Source organism: Canis lupus, chromosome 11, assembly GCF_011100685.1.
Source record: "Canis lupus familiaris isolate Mischka breed German Shepherd chromosome 11, alternate assembly UU_Cfam_GSD_1.0, whole genome shotgun sequence".
NCBI classification, from domain to species: Eukaryota; Metazoa; Chordata; class Mammalia; order Carnivora; family Canidae; genus Canis; species Canis lupus.
In genome coordinates this window covers 1,434,189-1,449,517 of record NC_049232.1, presented here as the reverse complement: position 1 = coordinate 1,449,517, position 15,329 = coordinate 1,434,189, and the positions used below count along the sequence as shown (strand labels likewise).

General features: G+C 56.1%; 1 protein-coding gene across 2 annotated transcripts in view; it reads right to left on the bottom strand.

Annotated features, from left to right (window-relative positions):
• Nucleotides 1-4,289: 4,289 nt before the first annotated feature.
• Nucleotides 4,290-15,329, bottom strand: part of FLT4 (fms related receptor tyrosine kinase 4) — a 39,553-nt gene continuing 28,513 nt past the window's right edge. The window contains exons 25-31 of one of the 2 annotated variants that reach the window (XM_038551703.1): nucleotides 13,954-14,053; nucleotides 13,504-13,609; nucleotides 12,808-12,953; nucleotides 11,584-11,704; nucleotides 10,437-10,522; nucleotides 6,073-6,186; nucleotides 4,290-5,350 (exon numbers count right to left, since the gene is read on the bottom strand). In XM_038551703.1, the coding sequence (XP_038407631.1) occupies nucleotides 5,245-5,350; nucleotides 6,073-6,186; nucleotides 10,437-10,522; nucleotides 11,584-11,704; nucleotides 12,808-12,953; nucleotides 13,504-13,609; nucleotides 13,954-14,053 (779 nt within the window). In that variant the 3' untranslated portion in view covers nucleotides 4,290-5,244. Of the gene's footprint in view, nucleotides 6,187-10,436; nucleotides 10,523-11,583; nucleotides 11,705-12,807; nucleotides 12,954-13,503; nucleotides 13,610-13,953; nucleotides 14,054-15,329 lie in introns of both variants that reach the window. The other variant, XM_038551705.1, reaches the window with a different exon arrangement.

The following is a 15,329-nucleotide window of genomic DNA, read 5'->3' as shown; positions in this document are numbered from 1 at the left end:
GAGGCCTTGGTTACCGCACATCACCAGAGCGCCCTGGGTCTCGGGGGGTCCGCCATACCAACCTTCTGCTTTTCCTACAACAGCTCACTGCCGCGGGGTCCCCTGATGGCCACGCACATTTGGGGGCTGCTGAGGCCAGCCCTGGCAGTGTTCCCAGGCTCAGGACAGACCCTCCGCCTGAACCCCCTGTTTGCACCTGCGCGGCCTGTGCGCACACAAGCCTGGAAGCGGTGCCCACGCTGCCCTTCTCATTCTTTCTGGGGTCCTTTCCCACCCAGGAATGGGCAGCGCTGAGGGGCTCCTGGGTCCTGGGACCCCACCCCACCCCGCCCCACGGCAGCCTGGTCTCAGAGACCCCCAAAGGCCGTGGCCATCCTGTCTCCTCCCCGGGAAGCCCTCCTGGGCCGGGCCCGCCGTGCCAGCCCACCGAAAGTGCCCCACTGTCCTGCCTCGAGCCGCCCCCACGAGGACGGGGGGCATGGCCAGGGCTCCCCTGGGAGCGGGGACGCGGCCGTCCAGCAGGGTGTCGGGGCGGCCTTGAGAGGAGCAGGCTGGCTGCGGAGCCCGACCCCGAGGGCTGTGGTGTCCTGGGCCTTGGCCCCACCTCCCCTCGGGCCCCTTCCTCTTTGTCACAGCGTGCACGTCCGGGCCCTGGCGCCTTGCGGCTCTGGGAAGTGTCCCTGTCTCCACGGGGCCTTCTCTCGGGGCAATACTGACCTGGCTTCTCCGCGTGCTTCCTTCTGCCCCTTCCCTGACCAGGGCTGCGTCCCCGCCAAGCCCTGCGGCGGGGGGGGGGGGGGCAGCCGTTGGCCGTGGCCGGAGGCATCAGTGGCCGTGGTGGGAAAGCTGCCCTGCGCGGCTCACGCCAGGTCCGAAGCTCCGGGTTCCCGGGCTCTGGGGGCTCGCGGCGCCGAGAGCCGTGCTGGCCCCGCAGCCGCTGGCTCACATCCGTATAACCAGGCCCCGTTTTCCCATTTGGCCGGGCTGGCGTGGGGCCCCAGCATCCCGGGACCGCAAATGCTGCTGCTGGTGGTTCCCTGAATGGGACGGTGTGGGGTGAAGGGGTGCCTCGTACCACACTCATAGGTCAGAAGAAACGCAGCCCCGAGAACATCAGCGGCCCCTCTGAGGTCTGGCCAGTGGGTGGGTCTGTCTAGTTCCCTGGGCGCCCCCCATGCCAGGTGTCCCTCAGGACTGGGAAGTCCCCCAGCGAGCAGCGCTGCGGCGGGAGCACCCAGCGAGGGGCGGGAGGTGGCTCGGGCCGCAGCAGGGTATGCCAGCCCAGCCTCCGGAGCAGCGCCCCACGACGCAGGGAGGTACTTGCTGCCGTACAAGGAGAGGCCTGCTAGGGGCGGATTCAACACCTTCAAGGGGTTTTAGTAGCAATCCCCTTCTGCTACTCCCATTTCTCAGAGGCCATGGGGGGACCATGACACCTGGCTGCACCCCAGGGAAGGGCAGCTAGGAAGGGGGGGAGGGCAATGCCTGGCTGCCCGCTGCACCCAAACCATCTCTCTCTCTCTTTAAGATTTTATTTATCTGCTCATGAGAGACACAGAGAGAGAGATAGAGACACAGGCAGAGGGAGAAGCAGGCTCCCTGTGGGGAGCCCGATGAGGGACTCGATCCCAGGACCCCAGGATCACGCCCCGGGCCAAAGGCAGATGCTCAACCACTGGTCTCCCCAGCGGCCCCACCCAACCATCTCTGATGGATTTCTGGCCACGTCCAGGGCAGTGCAGAGATGTCACCCTGGGAGCCGCACCCACTTGGCTCTCTAGAGCCTGCGCCCCACGGAGGGCAGCTGAGGCCCTCCAGGATGCTGCTTTACCTTCCAAATCCACACTTCCCTCTCCGCGGTCACCCTTCAGGATTACCCCCACCCCCGACACCTGCATTATGGCAAACTTTGCCACCTCTGGTCCAGCTCTGGCAGGAAAGTAATAGGGTTTCTATGTCTCCCTGCAGACTGGCTCCAAAGGGCCCGAGGTGCACCCGCCTGCGGCCCAGCATGGGGCCCACTTGCTGCCTGCAGTGGGAGGGCTCCAGGGGCTCCCTAGATAAGGAGCAGCAGATCCACAGAGGGTGCCCACTGACTCCCAGGTCAGCCTCATGCCAGGGCTACACTTCCCCCTGGTAACACCACTTTGACTCAAATCCTTCTCAAGACAGACTTCCCACTGCCCTGGCCTGTTTTCTTCCCCAAAGGCCCACCCTGTCTGGTAAACCTGATGTCGACTAGCGACTCCTTTCCTGCTGAACTTTTTCTTTTCCCTTCTGGGTTTCGGCACTTTCCTGGGCCTGAGGAAGCCAGGAAGAGCCTCGGGTGTGAGTCAGGGTTTGTGTCCTGGCTTGCCCCTGGCACTGTGGCTGCTGGGCTGGGAATGCTCTGGGCTTCCGGTGATGCGGGTGCAGCAGGTCTGGGAACCCACTTTGGTAGAAGACCACATAGGAAAAGCGTTTTTTGTTGCTTTTCCTGCATAACCAATCTGATCAGGGACCCAGCTCACAGCGAGCTCCTCCTCTGCTCCTGTGTCTCCCAGAACATCTTCTCCTCCAGCTCAGAGCCCAGCCTGGGGCAGCCCAGCATCTCTCCTCCCATCTGGGCCCTGCTTCCCAGGAGGCCCCACTCTGCTCCTTCAAGAACTGAAATGTAAGTCAGAGCACATCAGTCCTTCCTCAAAACTTTCCTCTGGCCTTAAAATAAGAGGCCACCTCCTCCTAATTTTGGGCTCCCAGGCCCCATGAGATGCCCCTGCCACTCCTACCCCACCTTCCTTCTGAGCTGAGCCTCGCTACCACTCTTCCTCCCAGGCCGAGCTCTGCCCAGTGTCACTCCTGACAGCATGGACTCTGGCCTGTGAGTTCTGTGGGACTGAGACTCTGTGTGCCCCATGGCCTAGGACGATGTGTGGCTCCCTTGGCTGTCAGATGGGTGTCAAGATGTAACAAACAGCATCAAGGGACACTCCAGTGGGCCTTGGCCCCATGCCCCCTAAAGAAGGTGAGCCACGACTCACAGGAGTGTGGGGCTGGGGCAGAGAGGTTCCCAAGGTGGGAACACACTGATGGGATGCCCCAATGCCCCAGTGCGGACTGAGTTCCCATTCACACTTGGTGCTCTGGGGAGTGAGGCAGGGCTGGGACCTTGTGACACTGAGTACAGCCCTGAGCATTCAGCCAGGTAGGACAGAGGAGCCCAGAAATGCGAGCACAGCCCTGCCAGGAACAGGGCACAGTGGTGCTTTCCTTCATGTGTGGGCAGGCTCTGGGCAACCAGGGAGGCATCCCGATGGCTGACACCCGGATTGACGTATCTCTCCAGGAAAAGTGGCTTCATCCAACCCGTAATGTGATAAAGTTGAAATGCCTAAACCTAATTGGTGTGTGTATTCTTTTCTGTACTCACATTTAGATAAGACTTATTATGGAAGTAACAACAGACCCATCCATACAGGTGCCTTTGTGGGGAGGGGCTCTTCCCACTAGAGTCAAAAATAAAGCCAGGACAGTGGGCATCAGAGCCCGAGGAGGAATGCAGGCACCCAGAAGGTTTCCCAACATCGGAAAGGCCTGGACAGGGCAGGCATAAGGCCTGCCCACAGGGTCTGCTCCCTGGGTGAGGTGTCCCCTGCCTATTTTCCACATCCCTAGGTCCAGCCTGAAGCGAAGTCTAGGGCACATGGCTTGCTCTCCCTTCTGAACCCCTGCTGCTGGGCCACATCCATATGGCTAGTGTCATGCCTCAATCTGCAGCCACCTCTAAGCCAGGCGTTCGCCTGTGATGGGAAATCACACAAGCTCAGCAGGGCAGAGCTGTGGAGGGCCCTGCCACACCTGCCTGGCTGGAACGCCTCAGTCTGGGGGTGACTGAAGCTGGGATCCCAGCTCAGACCTTCCTGACCTCAGAGGCCAGGCACACAATTAACTGGGGAGGTGACCCAGGTGCTTGTGGCACCCCTGTGGGCTGTCCCTGTGTGCAGATGGGGGTGGTCGAAGGCACCTGCTAGGCCCAGTGAAACTCAGGGGCCCGGTGGCAGCGACCCAGCCTGGGCCGTGCTCCCCGGCCATGAGTCACGGGTCCTCAGGGCCTGAGGCCACATTTGGCTCTAACAGGCAGGGACGGAGAGCCATGGCCCTTCACATCAGGACAGGTTTGCAGCAGGCCAGGCTGGGGGAGCAAGGCTTCCTGAGCGCCCCCTGCTGGTGGCCTCCGGGGACTGCCGACCCTGTGGGAGGGAGCCTGGAATCCAACCTTCCCGGGCAGCTGAGACTTAGCGGAGAACCCATTCACCGTAACTCAAAGACTGGCATCAAATTTATTATTATCTTTTGTTAAATACTTTAGATATTTTCAGAACATACGGTCTACAAGGCTGTGGTCGGTTTTCTTCCCAGTACAGTTTTGTGTGTGCAGTTACGTGACAGGAAGAGAGGTGACATACGTGGTATGCATGGAGGGAGGGTTCCAGGGCACCGCCCCTGCACCTGCATCATGAACCTTGCTCTTCTGCTTAAGAACAGCCTTGGGATGTCGACCATGTAAACCTGAGACCCCTGTCTCCTGGCCAGGTGACATCAGAGAAGGAGGGCCACTGGAGACAGCGAGGATGTCACACGTGCATTCGACATATCTCAAAGGAACAATACACAGCAGGCAGAGGGGTGGGGGGTTCTGCGGCAAGCCCCTGCTCGCTGCACGGCCGCCTGTCCTGCAAGCGCCTCATGGCGAGGGTGGAGGGACTGTCCACTTCCGTGGTGCTATCTGGAGAAGGCTCTGTCTCCAGCTGGGAGTAGGGGTAACTGGGCAGTAGGTGCTGCATTGGGGAGGGGACCTGGGCAGAACAGCTCCAGCCTCCAGAGGGCCCTGGGCTGCTCCCTGAGAGAGCAGAGTCTTGGCCGGCCAGGGCACCATCAGGCACAGACCGGGGGGAAGCACGCAGGCACCCCCAGGGCCACAAGAACACCTGCTGACAGCCTCTTGGCACAGAGCAATGTCCCTGGTTCCTCTGGGCCAGCACTAGAGACCTTCCTCAGTGGGTCCACGGTGTTTGCTTCTCAAAAGGCTATTCACAGCTTGGAAGGTGCCTTGGGTGGCAGATCCAGGGGGAAGAACCAGGCATTTCTCAGCTCTGGACCATCAGGTGCTTCTTCCAATTTTGGGCCAGGCAGGTGAGGCCAGAGCGGCTTGTGCTATGTGGGCACCTGACTGGGGCAGGGTTCAGAGGCAAGAATCATCTAAATTCACAAAAACCTTCCCTGGGCCCCCCTCAGACTAAAGTTTAGAAAGAGAAACTCTTCACAGCAGCCCAGTCTCTGAAGTTCTAATGAAAAATCATCTGTGGAAGAGCTGTCAAAAAAAAACAAACAAACAAAAAAAAAAAAAAAAAAAAAAAGAAGAGCTGTCAACACCCAGTGGAGGTACATGGTGACGCCTGGCACTGCACAGACCATGGCCCCCGGGAGGGTGAGCTGTCTGGCCAGGCTCAGGAGAGGACACCCTACCCCTCCAGTTCCTCATCTGTTATTTGAGATGGAAATATGGCACCTGACCTCAGCTTCGGAGAGGCAAGAAAGCCATTTCCACAGGACAGTGGTGTGGGACCTGGAGACCCCAGCCCATGTTGGCTCCACCCCCACCTCTGTTACTCGCAGACCCTCAGTGTCCTCCTCAGAAGATGGGGATCATGCTACCACCCACCATGGTGGGAGGAGGCAATCAGGATGCCCTGTGGATGTGGGGGTGAATGGAATCTGAATCTGGAGGGACGAAGGCCCTGGAGGAGCCACAAGGTGGCCTGGGTCACGTGTGGTGATGGAACCTAGGGGAGCCCCTGGAGCCTGGGTTTGGCTCTTCCTAAGTAGGGAGGAGGAAACACCTCATGGTTCAAGCTGAGGGAGAAGAGTTCTCAGCCTGGGCCTTCAGCCAGGCGTGGCCCCCACCAACTCTTAGACTTGAGGTCTTGGGGGCCTTGCCCAGGACTGACTCAGTAACTGTTGTCGGTGAAAAAGGGAGTGCGGGCCAACGGGGGGCAGTCGCCCTCATCGTGTGGCCCCGCCAGCTCCCCGTACTCGCTGTTGTAGAACACCTGGCCTCCCTGCGCCCCCTGGTCTGGCCGCTGTCGCCACCCCTGGCTGTCGGGGTGCACCCTGGTCATGTCCACATTCCGGCCCGATCCTTTACAGCTGCGGAGACAGGGAAGGTGACGGTCAGTAAGACAAAGAGAAAATGGGGACAAGACCCTGGTTGGGGTCTGGCTGGAATCACCCAAGACAGAGCTGGAGCATCAAGGGAGCCCAGAGACCTTGGGAGCACAGACCTGACTCACATCGAATGGGACTGACGGGAATGTTGGCAAACACGGAAGCTTCCTCTGTCCTGAACCCGGGGGCAGGACAACAGACAACGTCCCCCAGACCCGCTTCTCTCTCAGACTCGCCCATCTCTGTAAATGCACCGAGACTCAGGCCCCCGGGCATCATTCTTGTTCTGCCCTTATCCCCGAACCCTTCACACCCAATCCGGAAGTTCTGCCTGTGCTGACTCCAGAATGTGCCCAAGACCCTCTCTGCGTGCCCTGCTTGGCTCCACCTCCAATGCCCTGCACTATCCTGGCCCATCTCCTCTTCTCCCAACCCTGCTTCAGAACCCCTTCCTCCGGAGAATGTCCTTCTCCTCCTGACAGGCCCTCCAATGGCTCTTCGTCACTCTCAGAATGAGCCCTGGGCTTCTTTCTCCCACCTGGGAGGCCCTGCTAAGGCCAGCCGCCACCCTTGCCTCCTCACTGAGGGCCCTAGGATCTCCCTACTTAGCTCTTTCTTTGAGATTACAAAACAAAACAAAACAAAACAAAAACAAAAACAAAACATTTACTTATTTACTTGAGAGATAGAGCATGAGTTGGGAGAGGGGTAGCAGGAGAGGGAGAGACAGAATCCTCAAGTGGACTCCCCACTGAATGCAGAGCTGGATCTCAGGATCCTGAGATCATGACCTGAGCTGAAACCAAGAGTTGCATGCTTAACCAACTGAGCCAGCCAGGCGCCCCATTCTTTGAGATTTTTGAACACATGGCTTTGTTGCTACTAGTTTTGATTTTCCTTTGTATGCTACTAAGCATTGATTTGACTTTTTTTTCCTTCATAAATGACTCAGCCTTTTTGCCTGAGTTCCCAGAATGTTCATTTTGAAAATCTAACAGTTCAACGAAGATGTGCATCCAAGTCTACTGCTCTGGAGTATTTTTCCCAGACCCTCTTCTGATATGTAGATTCAGTTCTTCTTTCACTTAAGAGGGGCCCTTGAATTACAAGTTTAAAATATTAGTTCTGTTTCACTGCTGGCATCGTGTTTCTTGGAGGCTCCAATTTTACATATCCTGGATCTTTCCTACTCAGCTACTGCATTTACCAACTTTCGGATCTTCCTAACCTCCTTATTTATTTTGGTTTTCTTTTCTTTTTGTCTTTTCATGTTCATCCTCAGTGTCTTTCCCTGGAAGGAAGAATCGATCCTACCTATCGATCCTTGGGTACCCTAATTATATCTACTGATCCTTGGGCATCTCATTTTTGAGGGGATTTGTCTTTTATTTCAATATCTTTCCTTCACACTGGTCATTTCCATCCTAATGGAATTCCATTCTAATTGGAGTTTCTAGTTCCCAGTGCAACTTCTTGTTTAATTATATATTTAAGTCACATTGTAGTATTGTATCCACTTTTCCCTGCTTTTTTTTTTTTTTTTGTCTTTAAACCTACTGAAAAGTTTTCATTCTCATTCTTTTTATTCTTATATGTATGGATAGAGCTTATTTTTTCTGTTCATGATTATTCATGCTGAGGTTTCCTGGACTAGAAATATCTGGTTATCCTATGGAAGGGGGTTGGGAATGTGAATGGTTTCAGAAGCTTCTTCATTTAGGAGTGTTGCATTAGAACCACATCTGTGATATCACATTGAATTTCTTCAACTGCATCCTTCTTTGCAAAGGTTCTATTCATGTCCTGTGTTGTATGGCCACCAGGGACCAACCAGTCACTTTGCTGGGAGTGCCAGGTCCTGCCTGGCTGCTACTGTGCAGCCATGCCAACCTACCACAAGTCCAAGGCTTCTAGGTCTTCCTCTTACCTACACGCTTGGAGGAAATGTCACACTGCAGGGTGTGTGGATCTGCTATACTGCATGGCCACTGAAAGGGACAGATGAGTGACTCAGAAGTGAGGACCCCATGGTAGGGGTTGCTGATCAGTGGTTCACAGGAGACAGGAAAAGAACTAGGCAGGTAGACTCCCTCCTTCTTCTCCCCTACAGCGCCCTCCAAGGCATGTTCTATCCTTGCACCTGTTTGGAGAATGTTCCACCTGCGTGAATGTACCTGCCAGGTGACCTGTTGCACCTCTCAGGGGCTGGTCATATGTTTCCAAGGCAACCTGTGTGGACAATAGGGCTGTTGCTACTCCTGTAGGTGCAGTTTCTGTAATAAATGGTTTCCTTGGGTGTATATCTGTCTTCTGGATTCTTTTTTATTTTATTTATTCATGAGAGACACAGAGAGAGAGAGGCAGAGACATAGGCAGGGGGAGAAGTGGGCTCCCTGTGGGGAGCCTGATGCAGGACTTGATCTCAGGACCCTAGGATCACGACCTGAGCCGAAAGCAGACGCTCAACCACTGAGCCACCCAGGTTCCCTTGTCTTCTGGATTCTTACTTTTGGAGGATTCTTATTTTCTGCAACTTTCTTCTTCCTTCACCACTAAGCACTCACTTCCTGCTCACTGGCTGTTCAGAAGCAATGCCTTTACAAGACGGCTGCGTCTGGTGCCTTAGATTTGCCCTGGAGCCCTGCTCTCCTTCACCAGACCTCTGTCTCCTTCATCATCCCCCTGGTTTGTCCCAAGGACCTTGAAACACTTCTCTTTCCCAGGGCAGTCCTTCTCTTTCTCTCCTTCCACCATGACTCAGGTATGGCTCTGCTGGTCCCAGTACTGAGTTCCCTACTTGCACATAAACTCCAGTCTCTCTCCTGCTTATGTCATGGGCATGGGCTCTAAGTGGCCTTGCTCCAAGTGTTTTTATGAAGATGTGTGGAGATTAGAATTTAAGTGGCAATCATCCTCTGGCTAACCCTTTTATGGAATTACTGTTTTTTTTTTTTTTGAGATATAAAATACTGTTTGGTAAAGAAATATTAGCCAGAAACTATTTCCAAAAATGCAATTAGCATTAAACTAGGTTACTAACAGGGATGCCTGGGTGGCTCAGTGGTTGAGCTTCTGCCTTCAGCTCAGGTCATGATCCGGGGCCTGGGATCAAGTCTCATATAGGGCTCCCTGCAGGGAGTCTGCTTCTCCCTCTGACTGTGTCTCTGCCTCTCTCTCTGTGTCTCTCATGAGTAAATAAACTAGGTTACTAACAGAGATCACCTGATAGAATCAATAGAAACAAAAAAAGGAGGTCAAGATGCATGGTGCAGATGCAGTAATTATGGCTGGGTATGTGACCCCCACATCCACCAGCATCCCCAGCTTTGCAAACACATCCTTTGTAGGCAGCTGGGAAAAGAACCCCTACTTGGTTCAGTTGCACAGATCATAAATGCACCTACCAGAAAGGTGAAGAATCACATCAACTATTCTAATGTGATACACATAAATACTTGGGGTCTGGGGTAAAATACTTAATGACAACATCATACAATGATTAATAAACAGCATAGGCAGAGGCCAGGATTTGTTCTGGAAAATTGTGTCAGATGACCCAAAAAAGGGCTCCTGACAAAGGCACAGATCAAGAGTCCCATGCTTTACTGACAGAGGCAGTCAGGTGCCCCATAGGTCCTGTCATTTAAACAGCTATGTGCAAGTTGATTAATTGAGCGAATGGATAGACATGTAACTATAATGTCTATAACTTCATCTATACCTTTAAAAGATTAAACGTTCAGGGATTTTTTTTTGGTGGGGGGGCTAGCTTCTTAGATGAGGGTTTCTCTGTGACTGCATTCTTATCAACATAGGACACCAGCCAACTCCAGGTCACATGATCTGTCTGGCTCCTGCACCATCAAGCTTAAACGTAGTGGGGCCTGGGGATGGTGGTGGTGTCCCCCAGCTGTGGAGGGGTGTGCATGTACGGTGGGCATGGTGATCATACTTGGTTCACAGAGAGGTGGCATCTGAGCATCTGTCAAATGGAAGGGGGTGTAGGGATGAGCAGCAGGTGTGCTGGGCCAGGATGGTGATGGTTAGGGGGGGGCTTCTCTGGGAGGGCTGGTGGCCAAAGGCCTAGAGTTCTAGGGAAGCTTGCTTTGAATACACAGAAAAGCAGTAGGGAGCCATAAAAGGTTTCAGGTGAGTCAGTGATGGGTGCACACAGGCCCAGCCAGCTTCCCCCTCCCGGCCCCCTGCAGGGAAAGAGGCTCTGGATGCCCTACCTGAGCCCGCTTTCTTGTCTGTACCTGCTCTCCAGCTGCTCAAACTCCTCAGAGGCCAGCACCATCCCACTGTCCGTCTGGTTATCCTGTGTACAGAGAACAAGGCCATCTGCTGGCAGCTGCCCCTCAGTCAGGATGGCATGGGTGGCACGGACCCACATGCTGGCCTGACACCTGTCCTGCAGAAAGTGAGCGGAAAGCAGGTGGCCACTCCTCACTGGAGTGCACAGTGAGGGTCACACAGCCCTGCCAAGGAGGGGAAACTGAGGCCGGGGATCATGCCTGGTCTGTACTCAGGAGGCGGCAAACCTGGGATAGTGCACACACGCTGAGGAACCTACAAGGTGGCCATGCAAGTGCTCAGGGTGCAGACAGAGCAGGAATACAAGGACAAACAGGGAGTGCATAGAAAGAATCCAGTGTAAAAAAAATGGTCCTCATGCAGACACATCCCAGGTTTAGTGGGGCTCTGTAATCCTTAGATGGTGAGGGACTTGGCATGGTTCTCGTTTTGAATGACATGGAGGGGAACGGCAGTCCTGTCAGAGCTGGGGCCCCCCCAACATTCTTTGTGTGGTGCTTGGCAACATGAGCCTGGGGCCAGCGCTCACTGAGCAGGCCTTTCTGGAGGGAGGCTGTGTGTACTGGCACCAAGCTGAGGATGTATCTGTCCTTTTACGAAATGGATGCAGGGGCTCCAGCCTCATGGTGCCAGGAGAGGCCCACTCTGCTTGACTAGATCTGAGGACACAGCTGTGCCCTGGGCCCCATACCCCGGTTTCCTCCTCTAGGGACACTGTCCCCTTCTCTTTGGCCACATGGCTTGGAGGCCACCAAAGGGAAGCCCTGCCTCGGGCTAATCCAATAATAATCCAACCAATCCTCTGGGTTTCTCTGCTGTGTGGAGGGGAGACCCGGTGTGAGTGAGGTTACAGGAGAAAGCAGTAGAAAGACGGTGGCATTGCAGGGGCACATAGACCCCAACATGCCCGAGGCATAATCTGTGCTTGAAATTTCGAGGGGCAGTTGGTACCCTTTCCTGAGCTGGTTTCCCCTGCTGCACTCGGGAGTCCCTGATAGTTCCTCTTGGCAGAGAAAGCTTAGCCACCCTGATCTGGGGGGTGCAGGCGCACCCCACCCCACTTACCACGGAAGCCTTGTAGGTGGTCAGGGTCATGGGAAATTCTTCGAATGTTTTCATCCTGGAGGGGCCCTGGGTCTGAGTCCCTCTGGCTAGGCACCCCGGAAAAGACACACAGTTGTAATATCTGAGGGGAGAAAACAGTGCTGAAGAAATGTGCCCCAGAGAGTTCTCTCTGCCTCTCCTTCTGCTCCTCTCCTCCCAGAAGGACTCCAGGCTGGAGCTATGAGGATGGGGCCTGGATTTGACTGCTGGTCTGGGCTCCTCTCGGGGTCCCCCCTGTGCTGAGCTATCTCCTCTCCTGTGCAAGAGGAGGGACATGGGAGCTGAGGGGTATGGCATGGAGCTGGTGAGATGTGGGGAGGCTTTCACCCCAGAACGGGCCACTCCGGGCAAGGCAGGCAGTCTGGTGTGTGCAGGACTGTGCATGTGTACGTGTGTGTATGTTCACATTCACATGTGTGCTGGGGTGGCTGGTGGAAGGAGCCTGGTGGGAGCCCGCTGGCTGTTCCTGTCCTGGGACACGAGGGTGGCAGGTCTCAGAGCCCTTCTCTTGGCAACACCAGTGGGAATGTGAACAGCCTTCCTGGAGTGTAAATAGCCATCAGCAAGAGACCTCAGATCCAGAACTCCAGGAACTTAGGCTGCATTCTAAAACCTGAATATCAGGGACGCCTGGGTGCCTCAGTGGTTGAGCATCTGCCTTTGGCTCAGGTTGTGATCTCAGGGTCCTGGGATCGAGTCCTGCACTGGGCTCCCTGCAGGGAGCCTGCTTCTCCCTCTGCCTGTGTCTCTGCCTCTCTCTCTGTGTCTCTTATAAGTAAATAAATAAAATCTTAAAAAAAAAATCCTGAATACTAGTGAGTGGCTGGCCTGCTCTGCTCCCAGGATCCCAGATTTCAAATTGCAGGGAGGGGCTTTCAGGGAGTAGGAGTACCAGAACCAGAGGAGGCTTGCAGGGCAGGGAGAAGGTCTGAGGGGGTGCAGAGAAAAGCCAAGGCGCAGGCTACACGGCCTTGGAGGGGCCCCAAGGCTAAGCAGGCCCTCTAGGGAGCCACTGTTCCCAGTACTGTCACTTAAAATCACTGTGTTCTTTGAGTTGGTGTACAATGGCCTCTCAAGTCCTTATAGTTTGCGGTTCCTTGATGACTAGTGAGAATAAAATATACCACGTCCAAACTGCTTTCTCCCTGCCCCAGGGAATCCTGGGATCTGGGCAGGGCGGCTGACCTGGTGGCCAGGCTGTGTGGGTGCAGGCTCAGTGGGCTGTCCTCGATGTCGGCCTTGGCAGCATGCAGGGCCGTGGTGGACGCCTGCAAGAAGCTGCCCTCCTCCAAGCTCTGAGAGCCACAGGGGGCCATGCAGTCCTCATCCTCCTGGAAGGAATGGCAGAGGCCACCAGTATCAGAGACTGCCGTGCCTCCTCAGCCCCCACCCCTGTGCCTGGGACTGCTGGGGCTCCTGGCTGGTGAATTACTGTGCTTCCAGGCACTCTGAGGGTTAAATGAGCCTGTCTGGTAAATTCTCCCAATAGCCCTCCATTTACAAGGAGGAGGGCACAGCGGGGGGCCCCTGTTTGGGGGCAGAATTGGACTCCAAGTGCTGCAGGCAGTCCCTGCTCTCTCCCCTAGACCCCAAAGCATCGGGGAAGCCCTGGTCTGGCTTTGCTCCCTGCACCCCCAGGCACACAGTGAGAGGGAGACAGAAGTCAGGGTGGGCGCGGGGGGTGGGGCTGCAGGACATGGAAGTGCAAAGAGGCAGGGGAACACCTTATCCTTCTATGGGACACAGGGGCTCCTTGAAGACCCCTTGAAGACCAGCCTGGGGACTACTCGTGGCCAAAGACGGACCCTGGCCACCTGCTTGATGGCTCTGGGGCTGGGGCCAGAGGTTGCCACAGCTGGATGGGGCAGGCAGAGGACTTACCTGTTGGCCCCTGCCCTGGAGCAGGTCCCCCAGGATCTCCACCAGCTCCGAGAATGCAGGCCTCTCTTTGGGGTCTCCTGACCAGCAGCTCAGCATGATGCTGCGTCTGCAGGCAAAACTGGCTCTGGCCTGTGGTCGGAGCGCACCTGCACTCTGCACCAGCAGACCCCGGCTCCCCTGCGTGACCTCGGTCCCTCAAACCCCTCTGCCCACCCAGTCTCTTCTGCCTGCAGGGAGGAGAGCCCTCAATGGACCAGTGGGTGGGTCAGGGGTGGAGTAAGATCTTCATCTGCAGGCCTCTACCCCAGCCCTGTGCCTGCACCACCTCCCCACGGCTGCCCCTTGCCTGCATCCTGCTCTTCCTATGCCTGCATCCAAGAACCCCCACCTGTGGCAATGCCCCCTTTTGGCCCCTCTTCCCCCACCTGCAGAGCCAGCAGGGAGACTCACATGGCAGGAGTGGCCAGCTCCGGGGCTCTCATCCGTGTGCCCTCTTTCAGCCTCTGGCAGAACTCCTCATTGATCTGCACCCCCGGGTAGGGGGAGGCCCCTGAGGGCAGAACAGGATGAGGTAGGGGTGGGTGGGGAGCCAGCACCTGCTCAGCCAAGCTCCCCAAATTGCCTCTGTCCTGGCCCCCTGTGGCAGGGGACTGGTCCTGCTGCTTCCAGGCCAGAGTTGAGGGGGGTGGGCAGCCAAGGCACTTCTGCTCCCAATGATAGTTCCCCACTTGGTTAAGAGAGGATGATGGATGAAAACAGGGGGGGATCACCAGGGTCAGGGAGCCACACTGAGCCAATTGAGCCATGCCTGTCACAATGAACCTTCTTCAGAGACGCCCTCCCTGGCCACTCAGTCCAATCCTTTCCTAAATCTTGAGGCTTTGCCAAGATACCCAGGACCTAACTCCTCCTTGCCCTACAGCACCTCGCCTCTTCTGACCATAGGAAGAACAGCCCCGAAGAGCCTGTCTCCACAGAAGCAGGCTTATCTTTGCAAGATAAGTCACACTGCTCTCTCCCTTGCTCAAAGCCCTGAGCGGCTCCCCTGAGACCTAGTCCAGGTCGTCACCCTGGCTGGCTTGCAGGGGCTACACGGACCTCCCATCCTCCTGCCTGCTGCACCTCCTGATGCCCCTGCTCACCCCTGGCCCACCTCCAACAGGTGGGGACCTGTACCCCCGACCCTGGACTGCTGTCTTCCAGCCTGCCTGCCTGACCCAAAACCCCTTCATCAGCTGGGCCCTCCCCAGCTCACACACAGCTCCTGCCCTCCCTGTGCTCTCCAGGCCCTCGCATTTTTAGCGATAGCGTTCATCATAGTGGCTCTTTGGTGCTTTTACTTCTCCTTTTGTTCACTGCCTGCCTCTGCCCTGGCGCGGGGGCTTCATCTTGCTCCCGGGGGAAGGGCCCAGGGCCCTATGCGGAGCTCTCATAAGTAGGTACACTCTTTGAGTGAGCATCCAGTCTTCTCCAGGGCGCTCCCCAGCCCTTGAAGGCAGGAGAAGCATCCCCAGTGACAGGTCATTCAGGGAGGTGAAGATCTGGGGAACACATGAGGCCGCTCCTCGGGGACCTGTGGTGATCCCGGGGACCAGGTAGTAAACATAGGCTCTGCCTCATCAGAAGCTCGAGCACAGCACCCTCCAGGGGTGGGGCCAGCGTGGCCCATGCTGGAGGCAGAGGAGAGACAGGGAGGGCTCTTGAACCACTTGCCATTGAATGACTGCTCCAGGTGCACACCTCTGGGCCACCAGCCCCCACCCCGCTTCATTCAGAAGGGCTGCAGCCTGTGACCCTGCCTCTCCCCTCCCCCACACCCTGCCCTG